This window comes from Onychostoma macrolepis, chromosome 22 (genome assembly GCF_012432095.1).
Source record: "Onychostoma macrolepis isolate SWU-2019 chromosome 22, ASM1243209v1, whole genome shotgun sequence".
Lineage (NCBI taxonomy): Eukaryota > Metazoa > Chordata > Actinopteri > Cypriniformes > Cyprinidae > Onychostoma > Onychostoma macrolepis.
Genome location: NC_081176.1, coordinates 11,197,376 through 11,224,177, shown reverse-complemented (window position 1 = coordinate 11,224,177; position 26,802 = coordinate 11,197,376). Strand labels below are relative to the sequence as shown.

General features: G+C 33.8%; 4 protein-coding genes and 1 long non-coding RNA gene across 9 annotated transcripts; 2 read left to right on the top strand and 3 right to left on the bottom strand.

The window, feature by feature from the left end:
* The first annotated feature begins 640 nt into the window (after window positions 1–640).
* LOC131530412 (CD48 antigen-like) lies at window positions 641–1,887 on the top strand. 2 transcript variants are annotated; one of them, XM_058760670.1, is made up of 4 exons: window positions 641–834; window positions 927–1,241; window positions 1,323–1,616; window positions 1,699–1,887. In XM_058760670.1, exons 1-4 carry the CDS (start codon window positions 786–788, stop codon window positions 1,839–1,841), a joined length of 801 nt encoding a protein of 266 aa, XP_058616653.1. In that variant the 5' UTR covers window positions 641–785; the 3' UTR covers window positions 1,842–1,887. The 2 variants fall into 2 exon arrangements, with proteins under 2 accessions (XP_058616653.1, XP_058616654.1); XM_058760671.1 differs by having other exon boundaries at window positions 641–842.
* A 614-nt stretch (window positions 1,888–2,501) lies between these two features.
* On the bottom strand, window positions 2,502–9,505 carry LOC131530411 (uncharacterized). 2 transcript variants are annotated; one of them, XM_058760668.1, is made up of 6 exons: window positions 9,373–9,505; window positions 7,840–8,157; window positions 3,949–4,260; window positions 3,557–3,664; window positions 3,170–3,214; window positions 2,502–3,024 (listed from the first exon to the last, which is right to left on the bottom strand). In XM_058760668.1, the coding sequence occupies exons 1-5, from the start codon at window positions 9,416–9,418 to the stop codon at window positions 3,198–3,200; spliced, it is 801 nt and encodes a 266-aa protein (XP_058616651.1). In that variant the 5' UTR covers window positions 9,419–9,505; the 3' UTR covers window positions 2,502–3,024; window positions 3,170–3,197. The 2 variants fall into 2 exon arrangements, with proteins under 2 accessions (XP_058616651.1, XP_058616652.1); XM_058760669.1 differs by having other exon boundaries at window positions 3,181–3,214.
* Window positions 9,506–9,908: 403 nt separating this feature from the next.
* On the bottom strand, window positions 9,909–14,599 carry LOC131530389 (uncharacterized). 2 transcript variants are annotated; one of them, XM_058760639.1, is made up of 7 exons: window positions 14,170–14,599; window positions 13,205–13,537; window positions 11,943–12,329; window positions 11,590–11,703; window positions 11,349–11,408; window positions 10,885–11,202; window positions 9,909–10,750 (listed from the first exon to the last, which is right to left on the bottom strand). In XM_058760639.1, exons 1-7 carry the CDS (start codon window positions 14,213–14,215, stop codon window positions 10,662–10,664), a joined length of 1,347 nt encoding a protein of 448 aa, XP_058616622.1. In that variant the 5' UTR covers window positions 14,216–14,599; the 3' UTR covers window positions 9,909–10,661. The 2 variants fall into 2 exon arrangements, with proteins under 2 accessions (XP_058616622.1, XP_058616623.1); XM_058760640.1 differs by having other exon boundaries at window positions 9,910–10,750; window positions 13,664–14,590.
* Window positions 14,600–14,903: 304 nt separating this feature from the next.
* si:dkey-182g1.2 (uncharacterized) lies at window positions 14,904–25,400 on the bottom strand. Of its 2 annotated transcripts, none has more exons than XM_058760662.1 (5): window positions 24,729–25,400; window positions 17,371–17,700; window positions 16,346–16,666; window positions 16,066–16,167; window positions 14,904–15,788 (listed from the first exon to the last, which is right to left on the bottom strand). In XM_058760662.1, exons 1-5 carry the CDS (start codon window positions 24,772–24,774, stop codon window positions 15,739–15,741), a joined length of 849 nt encoding a protein of 282 aa, XP_058616645.1. In that variant the 5' UTR covers window positions 24,775–25,400; the 3' UTR covers window positions 14,904–15,738. The 2 variants fall into 2 exon arrangements, with proteins under 2 accessions (XP_058616645.1, XP_058616646.1); XM_058760663.1 differs by having other exon boundaries at window positions 14,907–15,788; window positions 16,030–16,167; window positions 24,729–25,387.
* On the top strand, window positions 18,478–26,633 carry LOC131530437 (uncharacterized). The gene is made up of 2 exons (XR_009268384.1): window positions 18,478–18,618; window positions 26,108–26,633. It is a non-coding gene; the product is annotated as an uncharacterized LOC131530437 (long non-coding RNA).
* Window positions 26,634–26,802: the final 169 nt, after the last annotated feature.

The following is a 26,802-nucleotide window of genomic DNA, read 5'->3' as shown; positions in this document are numbered from 1 at the left end:
AGCGACTCCGTTAACACTGACATTCTTGGAACAGCTCAAATTTATCTACATTTCGCATCAACATCAGTTTAACGAACCAAACGAGTGCTTCAACATTCTGGAAAACAAATAGCATCTCCTCTGCGACTGTGCTGTCCTACAGCCCTGCTGATACAAAAAAAAAAAAAAACATAGAACCATGCCCAAACCACAAGAGAAAATGTAATGTTTTTAATGGTTATAATGGGAATTGTATTGTTTTAATAGAGACTATAATGGTGTGGTATGTGATGGATTCTATTGGTGGGATGTTAAATCCTATTGGAAAAATGCCCAAAACACACTACAAAAGCGAATTTTGTAATGGTTTTACTGGAAAAAGCTAATGGTTTATTTTAATGGAAACCATTGGAATTTCTGTGATGGTTTCTATTGGGCTTCTATTGTTTTTTGTTTGTTTTTTTAGCAGGGAGCATAAAGTCTGCGGTAAAAATTAGCCATTATATTGAAGTAGCCTATGGCATATCTAAGTGATAAACAGAGCTTACTGTCTTGTGATGTTATTAAAAGCTAAGGAATAAAACCAGGATGTGAAACTGAACCACAACATCAGTATTTGAGCTGTTGCGTGTGCATGTAGCCATATCGCGGCTCACTTCAGGCGCGCAGACAAGAGGTTTTCTGATTGGCTCTAAACTGCAAGTTATCTGGACATCTAAGATAATGAAACCATATTAAAGACGCGACATGTTTCATGATATTGGTCATCAAAGCCATTGTCTATCTATCTCAAACGGTTGAAGAAAATGTTTAACGCGCTCGTTTTGTTCTGTTTATGTTTTGTTCCTCTGATTGGTGAGTAGGTAATATTTGACTTCTCTGTACAGGGTTGCTCTTTAGCATTTAAAGCATTTGGAATATTTACAGATTCTAATCTTGTTCTCCAGGAGTGTTCGGTGTTGAGACAGATGTGTCAGCGATGGAGGGAGGTTCGTTCACTCTCCGGACCGGTCTTACGGAAATACAGAGAGAGGATGAGATCGAGTGGAGGTTTGGATCGAGCAGAACTCGTATAAGCAGAATAGCGTCAGGAAACATTACTACATACAATGACGAGAAATTTAGAGACAGACTGCAGCTCGAAAGACATACTGGAGATCTCACTGTCACAAACATCACTAATGAACACAATGGCGTTTATCAGCTGAGCATCATTATCAGGAATAAGAAGTCAACCAAGCTATTCGCTGTCAATGTTTATGGTGAGATGAAGTTGTAGAGGTTGTTAATAATATAAAATCTTTCTAGTTTTGTTAATGTTTCCCCTTTCTTGTGTTTCCCAGCTCCTGTGCCCATTCCTGTAATCTTCAGTGATACTTCACAATGTGCTTTATTGGCTGAAAGATCATCAAGGATATTCCTGTGTTCAGTGTTGAATGTGAGTCATGTGACTCTCTCCTGGTACAAAGGAAACAGTTTATTGTCCAGCATCAGTGTGCCTGATCTCAGCATCAGTCTCTCTCTACCTCTGGAGGTGGAATATCAGGATAAAAACACCTACAGCTGTGTAGTGAACAATCCTGTCAGCACCCAGACCAAACATCTGGCCATTGATCAACTCTGTCAAATACTTTCAGGTCTAAATCCAGTTTTATGGATTTTTGTGAAAGAGTTTTTATAATGCATTTTTTCAGTGTTTGATTTATTGTCTTTCCTCAGACTGCGACCTTTGTTTTGACTCTCCTGAAGCTGTGATCCGATTGGTTGTCACTGGTTTGATAAGTGTGGCTGCTGTGGCTGCTATTGTTCTTTTGATTAATGACATCAGAAGATTCGGAGGAACACAGATAATAAAACGGTGATGTACTTGATATTGTATAGCAATAATAAAGAGTTTGTTTCTATCTCTTTCTGCCTCAACATTTTTCAATATTCCTTTCATTATTTATTTCAGTGTTATAGTCTGGTGCCATTTAGGTTACAGTTATAAAAAAGTATAGGTAAAAGAGCAAACAAGCCACTTCTAGACATATAAACACCCTGCCTAATCTTTCTTTATGCCTCTGGCAATTTCAGAAGCTTTCATTCTATCTGCAATGGTAGCACTCTAGAATGCATCCACTCTTGCTGTTCACTCTGACTTCATATAGTTTCAGTTTCATCAGTTCATTTGGCTTTATTGTGTGTTTGCACACAAATCAAACATTGCATGAACTGAACTAGAAAACTGGATTAGGATGGAGACAATTGAGATTTGGGGGAATAGTCAGTATTTATGGACACAGAACATGTTTGACACTTTGCACCTGCAAGACCAATCACAAATCTCCATGCAAACAGCCTAGATTAAACAAATAAGAACCATTTAAATCAACATTTTGAAGACAGAAATGTATATAATTTCAGATTACTCATGATATATTTTCCTTACTTGTGTGAAGTATTTGAAGTGAATAACTAGATGGAATAACACATTTCACAAGCCCATTAGGAAATGAAAGCTTTTTAATTATGATATCTTTGTTTTTATTATTATTATTATGTTCATTCACATACAGTGCATTAAAGGCTGAATGAATACTAGCTATATTTCTTGATTTTGATGCATTTTAAACAGTATGTTCACTAGAGTGCAGAAATGAACAGCTGTATAGCTCATATTTATCATTTCAGATTCACAGAAAAGGGGTCAGATTTAATTAACAAAACAAAATGCAAAACAGTAAGAAAAAACTATACAAATATTATTATGCTACAGAAATGGGAGAAAGTACAAATGAAAATGCAAGAAGAACTTAATAAAAAAATATATAAAATGCAAAGTTTGAGTCAAAGATCTGTAAACTGTCTTTCAAATACAGATTAAGAATACACTGATGAGTGTGCAATGTAAACTAATACATTAACCAAACCTTGCTTATCTGTTTATAACAATACAGCTCTTGTTCATTTATACAGCTTATATGTTTATATTGTTACTGTGCTTATGTACTGTTATGGATTCATGCTGATACTGAGGTTGATTCAATTGACCTTCACTGAAACCTGTTATAAAAAGTACAGAAAAAGGCACAGCAATAAAAATTCTGACAGTGTATACAGGTCATGCCACACATTCACACAAAGAAAACACACATGCTACCAACAGCAAAATCACTGACAGGTACAGCATCATAAAAACATAACTGACCAGTATCTTACATCATTGGGCCTCCTGATTAGAGATTTCTGTCACCTGGTAGCAAACACAGATTCAAGTGTCAGTGTCAATCCTGAACTTCATTTAAAATAGGTTATCATTTCACTCACAAAAATTACATGTTTCCTTCTTTCAGCAGTTTTGCTTTGTTTGGAGTCTTACATTTTTTACACTTATTCTTCATTAGCTTTTTTTCTTTTTTAAACTTTTTCAAATCTAGAGCACAAGTTCAGTACTGCCGTTAATATTTCTGCATTAATGTTATTTCTTTATTTTTCTAGTGTTTGTCTAAAAGGCTGATGGGGTCAAACCCTTAATTGTTTTACCAATAATCAGGCTTTTTTTTAAAAAACTGTAAACTTTGCAGGCAATACTCACGTCTTTGTCTTTCTAGACGTAGCTTGCGCTGATAATAAAACACCACAAGGACAACTACAGCCACCAGTGCAACACAGACACATATTACTACTATTACTGAAGACAGACCTGGATTTGCAATGATAAAGAGATACTCATTAGTATGAGTAAACATGTCTGAACAAGAAAAGAAGAAACGTTACAAAAAACATATTCATGTATTATTTTAAGAAAAACATGCATGTGAGTAACTTTCATTTTTGTATCTTTTTAATAGGTAATTTAAAAGGTCCTCAAAAAATCTGTTATTATAAATAACATATAAAACATAACTTTATAACTTTGTTATAAAACAATAATAAAACAGTAAATCAACATTTTACCAAACAGTCAGAAACATTTGACCTACTCACCACTGACAGTAACACTGATGGTCCTCTGTAAGGTGTACATGCTGTTGCTCATGTACAGATGATAATCTCCAGAGTCTGTGGTTTCAGAGTCACTGATGGTGAGAGAACCAGACTGATGGTCTGGATGCAGTCTTCCTCCAAACCTCCCATCAGCACCGCCATACAGTGAAAACTGATTGGCCCCTTTTATGATTTCAGCCATAAGATGGTCTTCAAACTTCCACAATATCTGATCATATACTCGCATTTCAATAACACCAGTGCGTAGAATGATATAATCTCCCTTTTTCACTGATACTGTCTTTATTTCATCTGTTACAGGAACAAACACATATAGAGAACAAATGGGTTACTCAGAGACTAAATTCATATCACACAGGATTCAATATTGCTACACTGTCAGGTCAAAGTCTGTGTCAAATAATCATTGACTGCAACAGTGCACAATAAGAATTGTTATTACAACATCTAACAATTAAGAACTGTCAATAAGAACAATATTACTGTAGAGGGGAAGTATGAAGGCATCTTGGTGCAGGTTTTATGTGTGTGTGTGTGTGTGTGTGTGTGTGTGTGTGTGTGTGTTTTCTTTCAAATAGGCCTATATTAATAATAATTTTATAATTTAAATAATTTGAAGTCACTACTTAATTTAAATTCTTGAGTGTTAATTTTAGAAGCTAAATCAACTATTAACCTACTCATTTAATGTAATTTTATAGAATAGAACGCTTGATTTACTCACCACTAATATTAACACGGACCTTTCTGTGTAAGATCATACTGTTGGTGTTGATCTCCACTTTATAACATCCGTACTGATCGTCTTGGATGTTTCTAATGGTGAGATCCCCGGTCTGACCATTCAGATCAATGTTACTCCATCTCGCGTGAACCGGGTCGTTTAATCCATTAACTTTCGACAAACCATAGCTGGTTCCAAAGTTTGTTTATTTACATTATCTGCATCCTTTCAATATTTCAACTTTTAACTAAACAATGACAACATATGTCATTGGAAAGCTCAGATGCTTAGGCTTCGATATTTGGGATCGTGATGTCACATAAATAATTTAATTTTTATTCGTATCAGGATTTGCCATTACTACACGCAAATCGAAATTGGGAGTTCTGAACTGTTACAGTCCAGTGACTATGAAAGATAAATTCAAACATGAACCACTAGTATTGATTTCATGACAATATTATAAAACACAAAATAAATTATATATTTTTAGTCCAAACAGTGCTAATTTAAGAGGGATGTCAACGAATCCTGCTTTCTAGACGTAACATTTTTTTTCGAAGTAAAACATAATTAGTGTAATTTTTGCTATGAATTATGTACTCCAATATGTGTTCAGTAATAAAACTCTTTATTTTCAAGTTTGATAGAATCAAATGTAGAGAACAACTCCGCCCCCAGCGTTCTTTTTGCAGCGCTGATTGGTCAGTCATTCAAAACATTCTAACAGCGCCACAGGTTGTTGCGGAGTTTAAATGTACAACCTACCTACAATGGTCACTGCACACAATCAGGCAGTATAAAATTCTGATGTACGGAGCTGCAGTATAAAATGCAGCAATCGAATAAATGATTGCAAAGGTTTTAAGGATTTATTGTTTGCATTTTGCCATATGTAGCAAAATACCCGCATTTAAGTATCTTAATTAATTTACCTTGTAGCCTAATTTATGCATCACTACTGTAGCAAAACAGACTTGCAAAAATGAGTGTATTCAGACAGGTTTTCAAAAGAATCTCACTCTGCCTTTCATTGGTCAGACAAACAAACAGTCCCACTAAAATTCACACCACTGTTACTCCATCTCTCATCAACCGGGTCGTTTAATCCCATAACTTGCGAGAAACCATGGCCGGTTCCAAAGTTTGTTTATTTACATTATCTGCATCCTTTCAATATTTCAACTTTTAACTAAACAATGACAACATATGTCATTGGAAAGCTCAAAGGCTCAGGCTTCGATATTTGCGATCGAAATGTCACAGCGATAACTTCTTTTTAATTGGTATTAAGGGTTTGCCATCACTACACGTAACATCTAAACAGGGAACTCTGAATAGTTTCTGTCCAGTTGTGATGACGCACAAATCGAAACATGCATACACCAGTATAGATTTAATGGCAGTATTACAAAACATAAAATAAATGAGTTTTTTAGTCCAAACGGTGGTATTATAAAAGGTATATAAACTGTTTCTGCGTTTTCACGTAATGTTTCTTCGGAGTAAATTATAACTCTTGTCACTTTTGAATTACATTATGCACTGCAAGGTGTATTTAAGTGGTTAAACGCTATATAGTATGTTTGATAGAGTCTTAATAACATAATATCTCCCCCTATAGAGTTTTTGGGAATCCTTGATTGGTCAGTCACTCAAAACATTCTAACAGCGCCACCGGCTGTTGGAACGTCCAAATATGCCCTACCTATAATACACGGCACACAGGTAGCCAATTTAAAACTAATAAAGTTCGAAAATATGCGTTATGCAGACAACGAATAGATAATTACATAGATATGTGGATTGTTTGTGTTTCTGTGTCAACCATATGTAGATTTTCAAGCATAGAAGTTTTGTAGTAAAATACCTGTATTTAAGTATCTTAATAGGCCTACTTGACTTTTGTAATTTATTGTTTGAAATGTACAATTCCACTTAATTTAGCTGTATCCTTATTGTTTGTGTTTTAGCTTTATGAATTTTGAATGATTTATTGAATAAAATCTATGGCATTGGGGGACTAATCAGTAATGCATGCATCCATCTGCATCCCTCCAACTGCAGGAACTTCCTTAATAACACATACTACACACCTTGATCTATACTATTAATAATTGTGCATATACAGTATTTATGTTTGTGTGTGCGTGTTCCTGTTTCTCCCTCGTTCTATTTGACATAACACTTCATGGTTAAAAAAAGAACATTAAAAATACACAGAGATATGAAAATAAATAAATAAAATGTAATTCAACATTTTTGCTTTTCTTATTTTATTGTGAAAATAATCGTATTTAGCCATTTATTGGTTTCTATGTTTTTTCCCTTTAAAGTTGCATACCTCATATTATTAACTTTGTCAGTTGCTGCTTTTATTTTTGAACATTCAATTTATAAACAGTTAACTAGGATACACTGAAAATAAAATTCTGGATGCCCTCGACCGAAAACCAACACCGAAAATGCTTTATTATAATGATTTATTATTTTATTAAATATTATAAAGTAATTTTGTAAGACTTTTTAATTTAAATCAATAATTTTAATGAAACTGAATTTAAAAAATCCATAAAATAACCACACTTTTATTGAAAGTAACACAATGAAAGTGGACATAAAATATATTAATATATTAATATTAAATATATTCATTTTTATTCAGTTCAATGCAACAGAATCAGATTTTTTATTTGTTTATATATTTTTTATTTTTATAATTTGTTTTGGGATATTTATCCAAATAATGTATAGGCCTAGTCCTACAAAGCTATTATCAGAGCATGTGAACAAAGCATAGCGGGGTGCAGATCAGTGAACGAGAGGGTATAGCTTCATTTTACCAGCGTTGCCATGTTACACCACAGTAGCGCTATTGCAAACAGTTATTTAACGTTATTTGAGAGGACTTTGCTCCTCCAGTGATAGGTAGAGTGAAGCATTCATATAAGGAGTGAGCAACTCATTGAGAGGAGCGTCACACCGCGCAGTGAAAACAGCTAGAGGGAGATTGAAACCTGCGCGATGAAGACTACATGGGTTGATAATTTTCAGTGGTTGAAATTTAGGTGCATACCTACTATCAAGACAAAAAACTGTGATCTTTTAGTACAAAAACTATCACACAAACGACTTGGGTTACTCACCACGAATAGTAACATTGAACCTCTTGGACTGTAGATTTCCGCCACTGATATCTAGTATATAAAGTCCTTTATGTTCAGCTGTGATATTTCTGATGGTGAGAGATCCATTTTGACTGTCCAGCTCCAGTCTGCCTTTGAATCTCCTTTCAGGAACATACTTTTCTGAAATTTTCTTGTTTTCAATTTTAGCTATGATAACGCCATCTTCACTCATCCAGTCTATTGTATCACCACTCTGTAGTTCTGTAAGATTAGTATGTAAAGTGACAGAATCTCCCTTCATCACTGATACTGACACTTCATCAGCACAAAACACACCTGAAGAACAAACAGAAACAGGCATCGCAAAGAGCAAGATTAAACTTACACAGTAATGTTGAGTAAAAATATGTGCCATAAGTGTTTATATCTATAACATTAATTCTCAAACAATTTAAAGTATAGCAGCAAAAGTGGCAGACTGCGAGACTTGTGTGCACAAGTCTACAAAGGGAAAACTTTAATGCTTCAATATTCTACAAACATAGAAAGGCATTTACAATAGGCCTAACTACAATAAAAAAAATAAAAATAAAAAAAGACAAAAATTCATGGTTGTATCACCACAGAAATTAAGTACAGAAGTAAAATCACCATCATATAACCACCAGCCCCCTGAGGCGTGAAAATATAAAGTTTACAGGACAAAAACCAAGTCTGAAGTAAATACTTTCACAACTGGCTCATAACTGGACGTGCGATTATGTTAATGGAAGTCAAAGGACAGAATAACTAGACTTTTACATACATGTACTGGACACAGAAAGGTTAAACAAAATATGGCACAGTGTAGAGGCTACATTCAACACAATTGTGAGACCAACTTTTATATTTGTTCTACTGGTTTCAAATTGTGGTTGAGGTGGCATAATTATTCTGAAGAAGTCATTTCGATTAACACAGTAGCCTAATTCAAACCCACTCCACCTGTTACATCATTCAGTAGGCTAATGCAACTTCAAAGTAAAAGAGCGGTAATTATGAGTTTGAAAATGAGGGTGAAAGCGGTTTATATCAAGGGCGTGTTTACTATTTCCGGTTTATTGAAGCAATAAACATGATTATCACGCCGTAACAATAACACGTTCATTCATATTGATAACAGCTTTGTGCTCTGTCTGTATCCCCGACTGACGGCGACAATAACTGACAAACCCTAAATTACTTTTTTTCTGTTCTATTCTATTAATGCGCGTTTGTGGTGTTGTCAAATTGTATTATAAAATAGTGATATGCGCAGATTAATGCAGGCCGTCAGCGCCCTCTAGTTTTCATTAAACACACACGTGCACAACCAATTTACCCCCTAAAAATACGCTGTCATGTGTCATTATTCACAGTGCGACTCATCACAACATCAATTTATAGATAAGTAAATATCGTTAAAAAAATATCCAAACATTGGAGATATAAAAGCATGCGTCTATTATCTTTTTCCAATTCTAGCTTACTGAAACCGAAAGTGTTGAATTTATTAAAATAAAACTGACTCACCGTCCACGAATAATAAAACCCACAAAAGGAGGGAATGGTTCCGCATTTTATTGCCGCTTCTGACCACATCCAAACTGAATGACGGCAGTGATTCAGGGATGAGGGACTCGAGACAAAGCTACCAAGTCACGTGACTTCAGCGAATAACAAGGACATAACTGTCTACGTCATACAATTGCAAAGTGTCTCAAAGTAAATCAGAAAGTCAAATAACTCCTTAAACTGCGGTTTGATAGTATAAATGAGTTAATATATATATATATATCTATCTTCATGTTTTATTGTGTTAATTACTTGTGTTAATTAACTTAATCAAAATAACCCAAATGCAGTTTGACTGAGAAAAAAAAGATTTTTGAAAATTGTTAAAAATGGAGTTATCTTTTTTTGAATATATGAATGAATATCAATCAACGAACCGACACAAAGATGCAAAATCATTTGCATAAGACTGTTTACTTTTTTATTTTTATCATAATTCTCATTTACTTATTTTGTAGATTTAAAAGCTTTGAAAGTAAAAACAAACCCAGAAATCCCATTAAAAGCATATAAACCAGCAGCATATCAGTTTCAAAAGTACATTAATCCAGATCACATTAAGATTTCACAGTCAGATCTGATCAAATAACAAACTGACAGAAAACACAAAATATTGTCAAGACTGAATTTACGTTTTTAGAGCTATGAGGCTATAACACATGTATAAAAAAAATTAATAATAATAATAATAAAATAAAATATATATTCAACAAAAATAAGACCACAAATGGAAATTTACAATTAATACCATTTTCTCTCACATTCATTCACTGAGCAGCAACTGTTCAAAAAATAAAGCAACAATGCTGTATTTCTAGTGTTTCATAATAGCAGTGCTAAAGCTGTAGTGTCTTCTATTATTATTTGGTCAAACAGTCATGCAAAGTGCATTTGTAGATTCAATTAAGTCAGTTATACACTCACAAGAGGTATATCAATTTTAAAAAATTACAGTGCTAGACATAAGTAAATAAAATGGATTATTTCAGCAAAAGCATGTCTGTAAACACAGCACAGGCTCAAGGATATGTACAAAAACACAACATTCACATACACCAATTGCACTTTATATAGTGTATAGCTATTCTCAGAAATATACACATCAGTCAGAGAAACATAACTGTGGTGCACATATAATGTATACAGTACATAATGGTTCACACATGGTCCGTTCTTGATCATCCATGAGTGTGAAATATTTTAGAGGCAAATAACAGCATATATGTTTCTCTTCAACATTGACAGTATTATACCAACTCCATATTGGATGTGCTACAACTCTCCTCATTCATCAAAGGAGACTCAGCTGACACATTTGGTATGTTTTGACTGGAATCTATAAGAAAGCACAGAATAAACACAGATGATGTAAAGAGATCATGTTGTTGTCCCATTACACAAAAGCACAAGAGGTCAAAATTCATAAAGTGCATCTTAATGATGATGTACAAGCAAATCTGAGCTACTCACCAAAGACAGAAACATTGAATTTTCTGTATAGTTCCACTTTTCCATTGGTGGAAATCTGTAGTTGATATTCTCCAGAATCTGTGGTTCTGGTGCTCCTGAGGGTCAGAGATCCAGTCTTACCATCCAGCTCCAGTCTGTTTTTAAATCTCTCATCGGTACCATCATAAGTCTTCTGACAGATCTTATTGGCTGCTCTGCTGATTTTTGCTATGACATTACCTCCAAACTTCCACTCAACCACTTCGTCTCTCTGTAGTTCAGGATGATCAGTGTCGAGAGTGACAGGTCTTCCCTCTATCACTGTTTTTGGTATTAATTCTGTTTTTATCAACAAACATTGGTCAAACAACACCAGAATTTAATTGTCAAAGAGAAATAAGGAAAAGTAAATTTTTGCACTATTATACATTAATTATGTTCACACTTAAACACAGGAAGCAGTATTATCTGAAGGAAACACTCACCCGGTTCATGCGCCCTCGTAGATTGACAGCAGTTATATGACCTAAGTTTCCCGAACAAAACTAGGAATGAAGGTAAAACCACATCTCAAATGCATCTCAGTGGTTTTCCATCACTTGAATATTTTTACAATGATTTTTACAAAGATTCTTTTGTAATAACCTATTATTATAATAATTACACCTAAAGAAACATCTAAATAAAATTTGTTGAAAATATAACAGAAATATTTCTGTTACTTACAGTTCCTGTTGCGCCAGTTTTTAAAGCCTGTAGCCAAACACCCAACCGCCACCACCAACAAAAGCACTATAGCGATTGACATCCAAATTACATGCGAGTGGGATTTCGTAATGCCTAAAAAAAAAAAGCACAATGTTGGGAAATAACCTCACATATTGGCACAAATAAAGGCTAACTGTATTTTATTTAAATACATTTACACTATACGCAATAGTAAAATAAATAAAAAAATTCTAATATATAACTGAATAAAATCAAAGTGCAGTATAATATATATATACACATACATGCATATATATATATATATATATAAAATGTAAAATTACTTTCTATAAATTGCCTGTGATACTCACCACTAACAGTAACATTAAATCTCCTGTATTTGGTCCCAGTGTTATTACTGATCTGTAGTATATAAAACCCAGAGTGTTCAGGTCTGATGTTTGTGATGGTCAGAGATCCGGTCAGTTTGTTCATTTTCAGTCTGTCTTTAAACATCTCACTGTCACCAGCATCTAATGAGACCTCACGGGTTTCTCCGTCAATTTTAGCGATGGCAGTCACATCACTTTGACACGGGACATGATGAAGTGGATTATATACGCAGCGTTTGGTGGCTCGTCCAAACTTCCACAGCATCAGATCATCTTTCTGTACTTTAAAATCAGTATTTAGAGTGACAGATTCTCCCTCCTTTGCTGATACAGGCTTTATTTTATCTGCATCTGGATCAAACACACCTGGAAGAGTTTCACAGTTGATTATTTGCACCAACAACTACACCAAATTAATTTATTTACAATGGGGCATAAAAACCAACACGAAAACAATACATTTAAAAGGGATTTTAAATACCAAATACAAGTCTAAACTTTACAAAGACAAACATATATTTAATATAAAAAACATTTTACCAGAGGAACAATTAGTAACTACTTAAACATTTTCACATTCATGTTTTAGACAACCAGTATTGTAATTAAAGGTAGAACAGTTCAATATACAAAACACAGGTGACAGTTTTCCTCAGTTTTTATTTGCGTAATATATAGGAACCAGACCACTTAACTACAATGTGGTCCAAAAACTCAGATTCCTATTATGGGAGTGGGCTGGAAGGTCACATGACAACAAAGAGAGAGAGTTTGAAGGCCAAACAGAGGGAATGAACTGCACAACCCTAGGGACCCATTTCAAGAAAAGCTGATCGTGATGGGACCTTCTTTCACGCACGGATTAAATCTTCAATACAAGGATAGAGTTTCAACGTAAAGAGAAAATCCAGGTGAGTTCTAGCCGTTTGCTTAAACCCAAAACTTCCCTTCATTGTTTGCTGCTGTTATTTATGCTTTAAATGTTTTTCTTTATCAGTTTCTAGTCATGTTGTGATTCTCACTTAAAAAATTCTCAGCTGTCCGGGTATGATTTTGGCGACAAATATTACCTAAAACATTTAATTATTTTTTTCACTTTTAATTTAATGGTTTTTGTTTGCATGTAAAACCTAAAATTGACCATTTCACAACTGTATATTCATTTCCAACTTTAAACAATGTGTTAATACACACAACTAGTTCAGATTTCTGGTGAATTTAATCATCAATGCACTACTCACCAATTACAGTCACATTGAACCTTCTGTTTGAGGAGCCACTCGTGCTGATCATGTCCACTTTATAAAATCCAGAGTGGTTAGTTCTGATGTTCTTAATGGTCAGAGATCCAGATTCAGTGTTCAGCTCCAGTCTATCTCTAAATCTCCCATCATTACCATCTTTTATCAAGAATGTTTGGGAATCCTTGTTGAATTGAGCTATGAGAGTGCTTTCAAACTTCCACAGTATTGTGTCATATTTTTGTATTTGATTAAGACAAGTGGGTAGAGTGACAGAATCTCCCTCCATCACTGATATTGACTTCACGCCATCCGTCTCAAAACCAAACACACCTGGAGAACAAAAACAGTTAATTTATAACACATTGCACAATAAATAGATTAAACAATCACTGAATTATATCTAACTAAATGTGATATGCTCAAATATGTAAAACTGAACAACTACAAAATACTTACAGATGATCAGTAAAGAAAACAATACACAATCCAATCCAGAATTGGCCTTTTTTACCAAAAAGACTAAATGTATAAGTTACAGTTATAAACGATTGGATTTGTTGTAGCTAGGTAAATAAGATACAGAAAAAAGTCAGTTTTATTATGTTAATAAAGTAGGTAAATAAAAGTGCACACACAACAAATATTCGCTCAATAAAGGCTCAGTTTAATGGTTTATGCAAATATAGCGACAATGTTAAAATCCCACATTCACGACGTCACGACGCTGAAACGTAAACATACGCAAACTGACTACATGCAAAGCACATGCGGCAGATCAGGAAAATAAATCTGTGTATAGATGCATTTATGGAATATTTCCATAAACATTTAAGGGGTTTGCATGACTTACTACTGCTGTAAAATCGTTCAAAAAGATTTTAAATGTCAACAAATACACCCACTTCCTGTTTCCAGTGATTGAAACGAAAGTGACCAAAAATGAACAGAATTACACGACTTACCGTCAGCGACAAACATGAAAAGAACGAGGACAGTTATAATTTTCATATTTCTGAACGCCTTTGTAAAATATGAGTTTACTACGGCGATTATTTCAATAAATCTGAGAAGAATGATCGTTTGATTGTGGGCGTGTATAGTTTCCTATAGCCGCAGCAAAACTGACTGACAGAGAATTACAAACTAAAAACCCGACCGATAGAGAGACCGAGATTCGTGACTTTTTTCATAACGATGGCTGTGTTGAAAGAAAAACCAGTGCGTTTGCTTTTTGATGGGAAAAAATGCTGAAGAACATCTGCTGTAAGCAGCATCATGTTCTGTTATGGATTAGTTTACAGCGCCTCCTGGTGGATAGTACTATTAAATCTGGTTAAGGTGGTTTTGGATCTACCTCACCAGTCTTCCAAGGGTATTCAGTCGAGTGAATACAACAGCAGGAACCACCCAAGTACCACTTCCTCTTGTACCTGCCGTTGACCAACAGATGTTTCCATTGTTCTGAAAATGACTGGGGGTTTTTTTTCCTGAGAATTTTAAACACTTAGAAAACAGCAAAAGCAAAAGACGGAATAGAACATAAATAAAGACCATAAATGTTACATTAAACTAGATCCATGTTAATGAATTCTCTATTTTTTTCAAATATCTGACACCACTGAAATCATGCTAATTGGATGATAGAACAATTCAGAGAAAAATTGTGATTAATGCTGCTGCATATATGTTCCTTCTTTATTATTCCAAATATTTCCCAATATACAAAAAAAGGCATACATTTTCAGTAACCAATAACCTAGCAGCCCAACAACATAAAAATGAAAAAAAAAAAAAAAAGTAATTCAATGAATTTACAATAAGTGCAATAACTTTGGCATTCATATTACTTATGAATCTCGTTGATTTAAAAAAAAAAAAACTTGAATTTCACAATAATAATTACATGACTACATACCAGAAAACATTCAACACCCAAATCACTGTTCACTAGACGAAAGTGAACAACAGTTTATCATAATCTGTCCCCATGTAAACATAGCATCAGTGTAACAGTAAAATATAGATCTCAAAAACATATATATTTTTTTTTTTTAAATGAGGCACAAAGTTTCCATAACACTATAAAAAAATAAAAATAAAAGATGCATGAGCAGATTACCACAAAAACAGGCGTGTCCCTTATATTTCTAAAGTATTTTGCACATGTAGGAAAACATCTATCTCCTTTTATAATCCCTTTTAAAGCATGAATCAATCAATAAGGAAAATGTATTATTTTTTTAAATGACACCTGCTGATGTCAGGTGATCTAAAGAATTTACACCTAAAACTTTTAAAGCTGCAGTCAACAGTCCCACCAGCCACCATGATTATGTTTGCATCAATAACAGGTACGATATCTTATAATTATATGTAAAAAAGAAGTGTACCATACAGTAATAGGATCATTGATCAGCATGTAGTGCAAATCTGTTCCAGTGAATGTACAACACATGTAAGCATATTCTCTATCACAACTCAGCAGCACATAGTTTGATTTCATCCACAGCTTATGTTACAGAGGCACTGAACTATTGCTTTCCTTTCAATGGATCCTGTACCTCATTCCTTTTATGTTCACCTGAAAGTAAGCACAGAAAGAGTAATAAAAGACAGTATAAAGTGTATTTGCACAAGTGAAGGTAAACCTTCTGGCTAAAATGTGAAATTGAACCCAGATCTCCAAATCATTTAAGTATTCTTCTGCTGTCATTTAGTGAAATGCAGTAAATATTGTCTGAACAATCACAGATGTCATTAAACAATGCAGCAAATCGTTAAGTTCAACATGCCATTTAAAATTCTGCATTAAAAATACTTACTTTGGTTAATACCACGCATGCAAAGTTAATACTAGCCTTTTCGACATCGTCTCCGACAGCAAATCCCAACCACCACCAAGATCAACGCAATTACACACACGCATATCAGCACTACAATGCCTGTGGACAGACCAGGTTCTGTAATGGACAAAGAGAGACAGTCAGTTCTAAAATAAATCATGTGACAAGCATCTTGCGTTTATATGAATCTTCAATCAGTTGCACAGTTCAGGGTTTCTCCATGCAAGTTATTTCTTACAAACATTAAAATGACTAGCATAAACAGACATCACTCTGAAAACGTTGATCTACTCACCGTCAACCGTAACACGAAAGCTCCTGTTTTTGGTCGGTATGTTTGTTCCTTTCACCTCTAGTTTATAAAGTCCAGAGTCTGTGGTTCTGGTGTTTGTGATGGTCAGAGATCCAGTCTGATCCAGCTGCAGTCTGTCTCTGAATCTCTCGTCAGTTCCATCATATGAGGGGTATTTACTGTTTTGTTTGTTGATTTGAGCTATGGGAGTCTCTCCGTCTTCAAACATCCATTCTATCACATCATAAATGTGTATATCAGCAATATTATGCTGTAAAACGGCAGACTCTCCTGCCGTTACTGAAACTTTAGTAGGAATCGCATCTGAAATACATGTAGAAAAATACACAGAAATAACTGATGTTAATGAATGTGTTCTGACAATATTTCTAAAAAAAAAAAAAAAAAAAAAAAATTATATATATATATATATATATGAATGAAGAGTTCAGATGCAATAGCCTCCAAGTACGTTTGACATTTTCTTTAACATTAGCACTTCTTTCTGGCTACTATGTATAGGTTTCTATGTAAGTACTGGTTCTTCTGAATGGGTTGAGGCCGGTATTAAGTGCATTTGAAGTGAAAGTACTTGATGAACATATACTATGTGTCGAGGGAATTTACTCAGTATCGTTATCTCATTTTTGACCAAGATGCAAAATGCAAGCCTTTTGCATTGGAACTCTTCACACACATACATATATATATATATAAAAACACACACATAGTTTGAAAATATTTAAAAATACTGGGATTAAATATACAATATGTAATATGACAAAGCACAAATATAGACATTTTACATATTTAAATTAATCAGTTCATATGCATTCTGCCAAAAATTATATTCTTTAAAAAATGTAAAAAGTTATTATCATTGTTAAAATGTATTTTTTTTATTATATATATATTCATTTTTACACTTGAAATGAAAATAAACATTCTGTATGACCCAAGCACTGTAATTACATTTAAAAAAATTAAGTATTAAAATATGTTGCTCTTTGTCATAAATGAGTGCTTACCAAGGACAGTAACACTAAATCTCCTGTGTGTTGTGTGCGTGATATTGGTGATCTTCACTTCATAAAACCCAGAGTGTGTGGTTCTGGTGTTTCTGATGGTGAGGTCCCCAGTTTGATCGTTTATTTGTAGTTTGTCTTTGAACCTTGCATCATTAGTGTCATATAATAAGGGATTATTGGCCTTGATTGTAGCGATGACAACAGATCCAAACTTCCACACTATTTCGTCATCTTTGTGTAGTTTGGTAATACACTTGGTGTCTAGAATGACAGAATCTCCTTCCATCAATTCACGTATCTCCACTTGATCTGTCTCAACACCAAATACACCTGGAGAACAAACAAACAAATAAAACACCTGTATAACAATAATACCAATGATATTCTTCAGCTGAGATGATAAGCTTCATGCCATCTGCCACAGTTTACAAGTATTTATTTATTTTTTTACTATAAATAAGCCCCTATACTATATAAAAAATATAGTATATTACTAAATATACACTGATAGCTCTAAAAAGAGAAATATAAATGTAAATATAAACATGTACAAAAATAGAGAATACACAACACATGTTAAATGTTTAAACAAAACATTGTAATTTAATGTACATCCACATGCTGTATCTTAAAAATATAAAAAATAAAAATAAGCCATTTAATATTTTGCATATATGCACAAATATACATTCTGTATCAGTGAAAATCATATTATGTGTTACACGTGTGCTTTACTTAAATTGCATGTTACATGGGAAATAAATTATGGTCAGACTACTGTTTTTAGTGTAATGTAATACACTATATTTACAAACCATTTCAGAAATCTGGTAAGGAATATGTAAGGCAGGATCCAAATCCAAAAAACTGTCTCATTCAAAATAAACAAGTAGCTTCATCCTTGAGTTTAAATGTAGTCTCGCGAGAGAGCGGACGAGCAGAATGCGGAAACTGGTGTGCGATTGTCTGGCTGCGATATTAAAATTGAAACTGGATGATACAGTAGCGCTTTATAACATATAGACACGACGATATTTTTCTTTCGTTGAATTAAATTATAAGAGACTTACGTTATTTGTTGGTTTTGTTTAGCCGTTTAGGCGGATTAAAACAGCTGTAATGGATTTATTTTTTAAATAAAAAAATCTTGATAGAGATCGATACGCGTTTAGAAACTATTGAGAACCGAAGCGGTGGATAATGCATTATATACGACCTACATTGTGACGGGCAGTCAGCAAATTAAGGGTAAGAATAATATTTTTCTATACAAATAAGCTGTTTTGTATGTGTGCTCCACACCATGGAGGAAATCCCTCGTATAATGCCATACGTTTAGATAGAGATCTGTCATCGGACAAAAATGGTGGATGGTGAATTCAGTGAGAAACTTTTGGTAAAGAATCAAACTGCCGGTAGTATTTGAGCCATACGCTAGATTAACTTGACAAAATCAATATTGTACACTTATATGTCAAACAATTTCAAAGACAGAGACGTTATTTTTCTCGTTACACTGACATTCTTGCTCCTAGAGCGGACTTGACGCCCTTTGGGCGGTAAATATTGTTTTCGATACAGGTCTGGGTCTTCCACCAGGGGGCGATTTACGGCTCAGCATAACGATTTCTATTGAGCAACATAGACATCTCTGGAGGGGTTTGGCCTCATTTAAGACATTTGAACATCCAAATTTAAGATGATTTAAATCTGCTAGCTACAAGAATAAAGCTCTAATAAAGACCCTGCACAAGCGTCTATAAAATAACTCTTTAAAATCCTCATCTGTAAATCAAAAACTGCTGTGATCAGCTCTTCCACATCAGCGCTGAGAAAAGTAACAGGTGCCATTTTGACAACGCCGTCTACAAGCCTTCAGAAGCGGTCTGAACACTAATTTACATGAATAATCACACAGAGAAGCTTAAACTGCAACTGAATAGACAAATTTAAGACTTATGAAATAGATAGGTCTACAATGTAGAGCTAAAGTTCTGTATTGATGAGTGGCACATAATGGAAGATGCCAACAAACAACACAAACTGACTATAAGAAAAAGCACAACAATGAGTTCATGAACTATGTTCACATAGCATTTCAGTGGGATTGTAAATTTTGTAAATAAATGTACATGCTTGCATGTGTTTTTCATGTTTATACACTTAAAAAAAAAAAAGGGTGCTTAAAAGGTTCTTCACAGCGATGCCATAGAAGAACCATTTTTGGTTTCACAAAGAACCATTCAGTCAAAGGTTCTTTAAAGAACCATCTCTTTCTTACCTTTTTATAATCTGAAGAACTGATGTTAACGGTTCTTTATGGAACCATTTAGACAAAAAAGGTTATTCTATGGCATCGTGAAGCACCTTTATTTTTAAGAGTGTAGGTGATTTCAAGTGTCTTGTGGTGTGATACGCTGTACTTAAAAAATATTAAAACATTGAACATTTTTCTCGTTCTCACATTACATTTAGTCATAATGAATTTAAATTGAAAAACTATAATTATTTAATGTAACCTCCAGACTGCACATGCATACTTACATAATTATAGGCTATATAAGCCTAATAATTAAAGTAAAAAAAAAAAAAATGCTGTTTAATAGTAGTAATACAAATTTTAAAGCCATGTCAGCTTCTTTATGGCAAAAACAGCTGTTTAAATTACTTTTCTTTTTTTTCTTTTTTTTTTAAATGTTTAGCATCTCCCTACAGGACATTTTGAAGCAGTTTTTCCAATAGTCATACTACCACATGGTGCATTTTAGACCAATACTTAGGTTTGTAATTTATTGCCCTGCTATCTATTTTCAAGAAGACAAACATATTTAGTAACATTTTGTGTGTATTAATGCTAAATAGGGGTGAATAAATGACAAGTTTCGTTTTGGAGATCTATCCCTTTAAGCGATTAGCTGTTTCCACACAAAAGAAGGTTGTTCGGTGTGCTGAGGCCTCTCCTTCACTGACTTTTATTCAAACAGAATGGCCTCTTGTCTTCAGTTACGTCTTTTTATGCTAACTTCGAAGGCTCCCACTGGGGGAGGGGCTCTTGCAAAACACTCATAACTGCCAAGCTTCAAAATTCCTTTCTTACTTCCTGATAAGATCTTTTTTTAAAAGCCACAAAGATTGGCCAATTAAAAATTTAACATTTACATCATAGAAAATCCTAACCACATTGTTGAAAATACACCACAATTAAAATTATATTAAATGATGATAAAACTATAAGAGAAAACTTAATAGATTTTGCATTGAGGACAGCAACTACGCCATGTGTCTCAATTCTTCACATCTAAAATTGTAGTAGTATTCCTGGTTAAACCGTTGTTAAACGGATAGTTCACCTAAAATTAAAATTATGTTTCTTTCTCACTCCTATGTCATTGAAAATCCTGTTTTACATACTTGCATATTTAAAAATGTGTTTTATTCCTTTAAAATGCAAGTCAATAGGACCCAAAACAGCACAAATCTAAGTGAAGGTTTAATAACATTTTTTTTTTTTTAGCTCAGCTGGCAACATATGGCACTAGAATGTCAAGGTCATGGGTTCGACTGCCAGGGAACAAAAATATAAGCACAGCAATATGGCCCTGTAGACATGCAACAACTTGCAATTGAACTACAATATCATACCTTTACATTTGCTCAAAGATTATCTTTCACTGTTTTTTGTTGTATAAATAGTCTGTGTGATATTTTGATCTTGATGGTAAGGAGTTGGTCAAAACATTAAAAAATAATAATAATCTACACAATAACTGCTCTACCATACTAAACTTTTCTTCATAAGAATAAGTTCTTTCAAAAGAAAATTGTTCAATTCAGGCACTCAAATGGTTTTGTGATTAATTTGATAACCAACACACATAGATGATGCATTTGGCAAATGCTAGTATCCAGAGGTGGACAGTAACGAAGTACATTTACTTGAGTATTGTACTTAAGTAAAGTACAGATACTCAAAAAGTGTACTCGAGTATTATTTTTTCTGGAAACTTGCGACTTTAACTTCACTACATTTGAAAGACAAATATCGTACTTTTTACTCAACTACATTTATATCAAGGTCCCCAAGTAGAAAGTCGTTGTATGTAGCAGTTTTTACAGTGTGTGCATTTTCAGATTCACTGAACCTTTTTTTTCTGCGAAATCCAGCCTGCGATCTGCCAAGTGTTACAGTATTTCAAAGCCTGCAGTTTTCCACCTAGCTTTTGGCTGATTTCTTTTAGCAAATCTGGCAACCTCGGGATCTTCACCACTAAACTAATGTAAACATCCGCGCTACTGCACAGCTAAAAGCGCTCTACAAAGGCATGTGTTAACTCATTAAAGCCCTTTGGAAAATTAACCATGTTTTTACTATAGTAACCGTAACTATGGTATTTGCAGTAAAATCACAGTATCCACAAATGTACTATTATCTCACTATAGTAACCATATGCTATTTGTAGTAAAACTTCAGTCACCACCAATTTACCATAGTTTCATTATATTAACTATAGTTTGATTTATGGCAATACAAATGGTAGGCTAATATATCTGTCAAAAATCGCTGCCCTCACTTTACTCTATATATGCTATAAACTTAGGCCTACTGGTAAATTGCTGCTAAAAACTGGTCAGGGAAGTATATAAATCTGAAAATTATTTTATTGTCAAAACACTACACACACACACACACTACACACACACACACACACACACATATATATATATATATATTTTTTTTTTTTTTTTTTTTTGTAAACAAATGATCAAAAAGTAGGCTAAATGAAAACTTTGGAATCTAAACTAGGAATCAATAAGAATTGAAATCAATAAGCAGAATCAGAATCTGAATGGATAAAATTCAAACAATACTCAACCCTAGCCACATGTTGTGAAGTTCACTGATTTCTGAGCATTTTATGAACACTGATCAGTTGATGGCAAAATTAAAAAAGACGGTTCTTTGGTGCAACCTGCACACCCATGGCCATACTGAGAGAGTATGATCCAGTTTTCTGACGATACTAAAGATTTGTTTTCTTTTCAATGTTTGCTTTGTTTGCCTAAAATAAACCATATCATAGACGTCAATATCTCTTTGAAAAAGAACTTTGTAACTTTTAAACAAGTATTAAAATGAGTTCAATGTAGCTGTAGGAGTGTTAGATAAAAAATAAAGATGATTATCTTCATTCAGTTGTTCCATTTCTAGGTTTGGTAACATAAAAGCTCTTAATTCCAAAGATAATACAAGCTAATCAGTGTATTCAGTAGGTTGCATTAGTGGCATAAAGTATTGTAAGTATACAATAAAAGCAAAATACAATAAAACAATGCATTTACTTTTTACTTTTGATACTTAAGTACTTTTAAAAACATATACTTCTGTACTTTTACTTAAGTAAAAATCTGTCTTTACAACTTTCACTTGTAGTGGAGTAGTATTTGACCAGTGGTATCTGTACTTTCACTCAAGTAAGGAGGGTGTGTACTTTGTCCGCCTCTGCTATTATCTAAACTGACTGGTGTTGCATTCAAGGTATATATTATCATCTCATGCATTCTCTGGGATCGAACCAATAAACACAAAATTTGAGCTTTACATCAGCAGATGTATTTTAGCAACACACATTTGTTAGTATATCATTGATAAAAGAGAAGTGCAGGCCTAAGAAAACATTGCAATATTTTTCCAGTATCCACTGATGAAGAAAACCACAGCAAAACATCACAAACTCATTCCATTACAAACCAACAAAATCTTTGATAATTCATTTGCATAAGCAACAATCCCTTCAGCAACCTACGTCCCCTTTTTAACCAAAGCAAGGTATTTATAAAGTGCTGTGGATAAAATATATTTTTTTAAAAAATATTTATATACAGCAAAGTGGAAATGATTCATATTTCTTAAATGCCCCCACTATTATTAACACATCAAGGCGAAGCGCGCTGTTGCGTTGTGGAAATACTACTTAATTCATAACCCAAAACAGAGTCAATGTAGCGTGACTTAGCGCGCAGTTTTCTATTCTATGTTTCTATTCCATTTCAGATCAACAGTTTAAAAACAGTTTTACTTGATTAGAAAAACTAATATGTGAACTCACCTGAATAAAACACATCCGGTTTGATGCATAGACAACCTAATGTTCCTCTTTCGCCCCCTTGTGTATTGAGTTTGTCAGACCATTACACGAGCTCACCCGCATTCCCTCGCAACAAATCGCATACTAGTTGTCATAGTGATTTATGATATCCTACGGGATGATCACTGTAAGTACATTAAAGGCATTTTTTTCGCGTTCGATTAAAAATAAATAAATAAATCTGTGGAAAGCACGGCATAGATGCTAATAATATAGGCTAACTTATGTATTTAACCCAAAATAGTCTTAACATAGACAATTACATTTTACATATATAAATTATTATTATTATTTAAGTTATTGAATGAAAGTCTATTGACTTAGTATTAGTCCGCTATTATAAATCATATAGAATTAGAATGAACAAGGTTAACGTTTGCTATATTATTTTCATACAGATGCTTCAGCTTTCAAGCTAGCTGTCCCATAGTACACATAACACAAATTCATGAAACAGGTTTGAGCAGCTAAACACGACGAACTGTACAGTAGGCCTACGATGAAACTTGCGTAGGCTAATATAGCCTAGACGCAACATAACTCATATTTAGTCCATTCATCGCGTTTATAAACTGTTACAATGTATGATTATGATTAAGATACATTTGAGAAAACAAAGCAGGCAGGGATTGTAGGCTACATCATTGGCTACAACGTGACATAAAGCAAAAACAACTAATCTTTTAAAACAGCCATGACAATCGTAAAAAAAAAAAAAATTGCACCAACCAAATTAATTAGACCCCAAATCTTTAAATATTTGCAATACAGACGAAACTCGGATACAGATTTGTGACGAATATGCATAAGGCCTATTGGCATCTCGAAGCCCGATTATTTAAAAAAATCGCACAGACTGCACAAATGGACACTGGAGAGACAATAATTGAATATACCTAAGTAGCATACCACACACCCGTCAAAGCCCATACGTGAATTGGACATCAATCTCCAAAAGGCTGGTATTATCGCAAGGCCTGAACTTGAAACCCAGTGGCGTCCGAGGATTTATAAAGGTAAATAGCTCAGAATTCAGAGCATACACCATTTTCAATCTTTGTCTTGTATCCAAATAAAAAAACAATCGCTATGAGTATGTTAAAAACCACAAGCAGTATGAAAATACGCGTAGAAAAGCATATACGCATTATTTCCGGCTCTATTAATTAAAACCGAAAGTGTTACAGCTACAAAAATAAAATTACTACTTACCGTTCACGAATAATAAGACAGGAAACATCAAATTCGCGATGCCCATACTGATTGTAGAGTTGTGTAATTTCTGGAGCTTAAAAATGATGAAGATCGTAGCTAGAAATATCCATATAAATCTGGTCGTGTTGTCGTTTCTCAGCCGCACCCAGCCAGATTGATAGCTACAATTACTAAAAAACGGCTAAATAATGATTGAGACAATTTTGAATTTACTAAGATTAAAGTCTGGTATTCTTTAAGATTTGTACGACGTGGAAAATGGTTAACGTTCCCTTAATGTCACAAATACAAGAGAGCGCACAACTTGCTCGAAATGGCTGATTCTTCCGTCTGGCAGGTAACGTGACGCGGGACGACACAGACTCATAACGCCACCTACCGTACAAAAACATACATGCAGAACATACCAAATCGCCCCCCCAAATACTTCTACACCTGTTCTGTCTGGACATGAGAGAACATAATTCTCAGTTGACTGTGAGAAATAATGTGAGAAAGTCTTAAGTTTTAATTGTTCATAAGAAATCTATGTCATTTAGAATAAAAAAAAGAGTATTGATATTACTACTCCAGTTGTGCCCATACTCTTCAAAACAAAATACTTGTTTAGCACTTGACTAGGATAGTATCTTCTAGTAATATTTAAAACTGTTTCGACCCTATAGATCAAAAATTTCTGAGCATACTTAAGAATCATATTGGCATTTGTGGACAGGTGGTTGCCTGCTTAAGATATTACCTTTCAGATAACTACCATGTTATTTTTGTAAATTAAGAGATGCCAAAAGTGCCACAGGTAAAGTGTGGTGTGCCACAGGGCTCAGTCTTAGGCCCTTTGCTGTTCTCCATTTACATGTTTCCTTCAACTGATATTTTTGGGATATTATTACATGGGTGAAATCCAGCTTTATATTTCCACCTTCAAAGCTGGTTTATTGCATTAAATTATTACATTTTGACTAAATTTTGATTAATTTACATCTAGTAAATAAAAGTAAATGTTAACTAAGCAGTGTTTGGTTTGATTGGATCTAATGTCCATATACGTGCTTTCATACAGATATATTCTATGAATTGTTCTCTCTCTGGTAATGAATAGAAAAAAAACAGTTTATGCATTCATAACAAAGAATATATTATTGTAATAAACTTGTCTGTTTGTCCCACTTTCTCAATAAAAATAAATGCAGCCTGTTCTAAATTCTGCAACCAGAGTTTTGATCATTTCAGTCAACCAGTTATCATCTTCTCTACTACGGCTACCAAATTACATTTATATTACAAGTAAAACCTTTAAACTATTAAATTAACCTGTTAATTCTACAAATGTATTAGTTGCAGGGAGATCCTGACTGCTTTTTCTGTCTTTTCTGCAGCCATGATCATCAAATTCCCAGCGGCAGTTGACATGAGATGAGTGGAGACTGGACAAGGAGAAACTGAGGCATTCATTAGTGTACTTGAATGTCTCAGCTTGGTCTATAACAAACACTATGAAAACTCCACAAATCTGCTTGTAATTGCCTAATGTAGATAGGACATATGAGGAAATCATTTATTTAGAAAGATGTGTTTACTCTTTTTAAAAATGTAACAAAAATTGCATTGACGTTGATTGACATTTTACACACAAATGCTTTCAGTTTAAATCATAAGTAAAGGAAAAAACAGATTCCAGAGACTTTAAAATATGTTAGTGAGGAATTTCACTCAAATGTAGAACAGAATATTTGTAGATCCAAAGTAAATGCTTATGCGTTTTCTCTGTGTTAATGTTATTTGTGGTCATGTATAGAAATATTTTTTGATTTCTTTATTTTGAGTTTACATTTGGTCACTGATGTAGTAGTGCTTTCTATTGTGATGTTAAAGGAAAATAAAATTAATTTTATAAATCCTGCACTTTTCCTGTTTGAAGTCTTATTAATCTATAGTATGTTTCTGTCATGTAACAGATGGCACATAATTCATTTTTTATATATATATATATATATATATATATATATATATATAACTACCATCTGTGCATATAAAATGGTTGCATGGAAGAAATTAAACTTTTACTAAATAA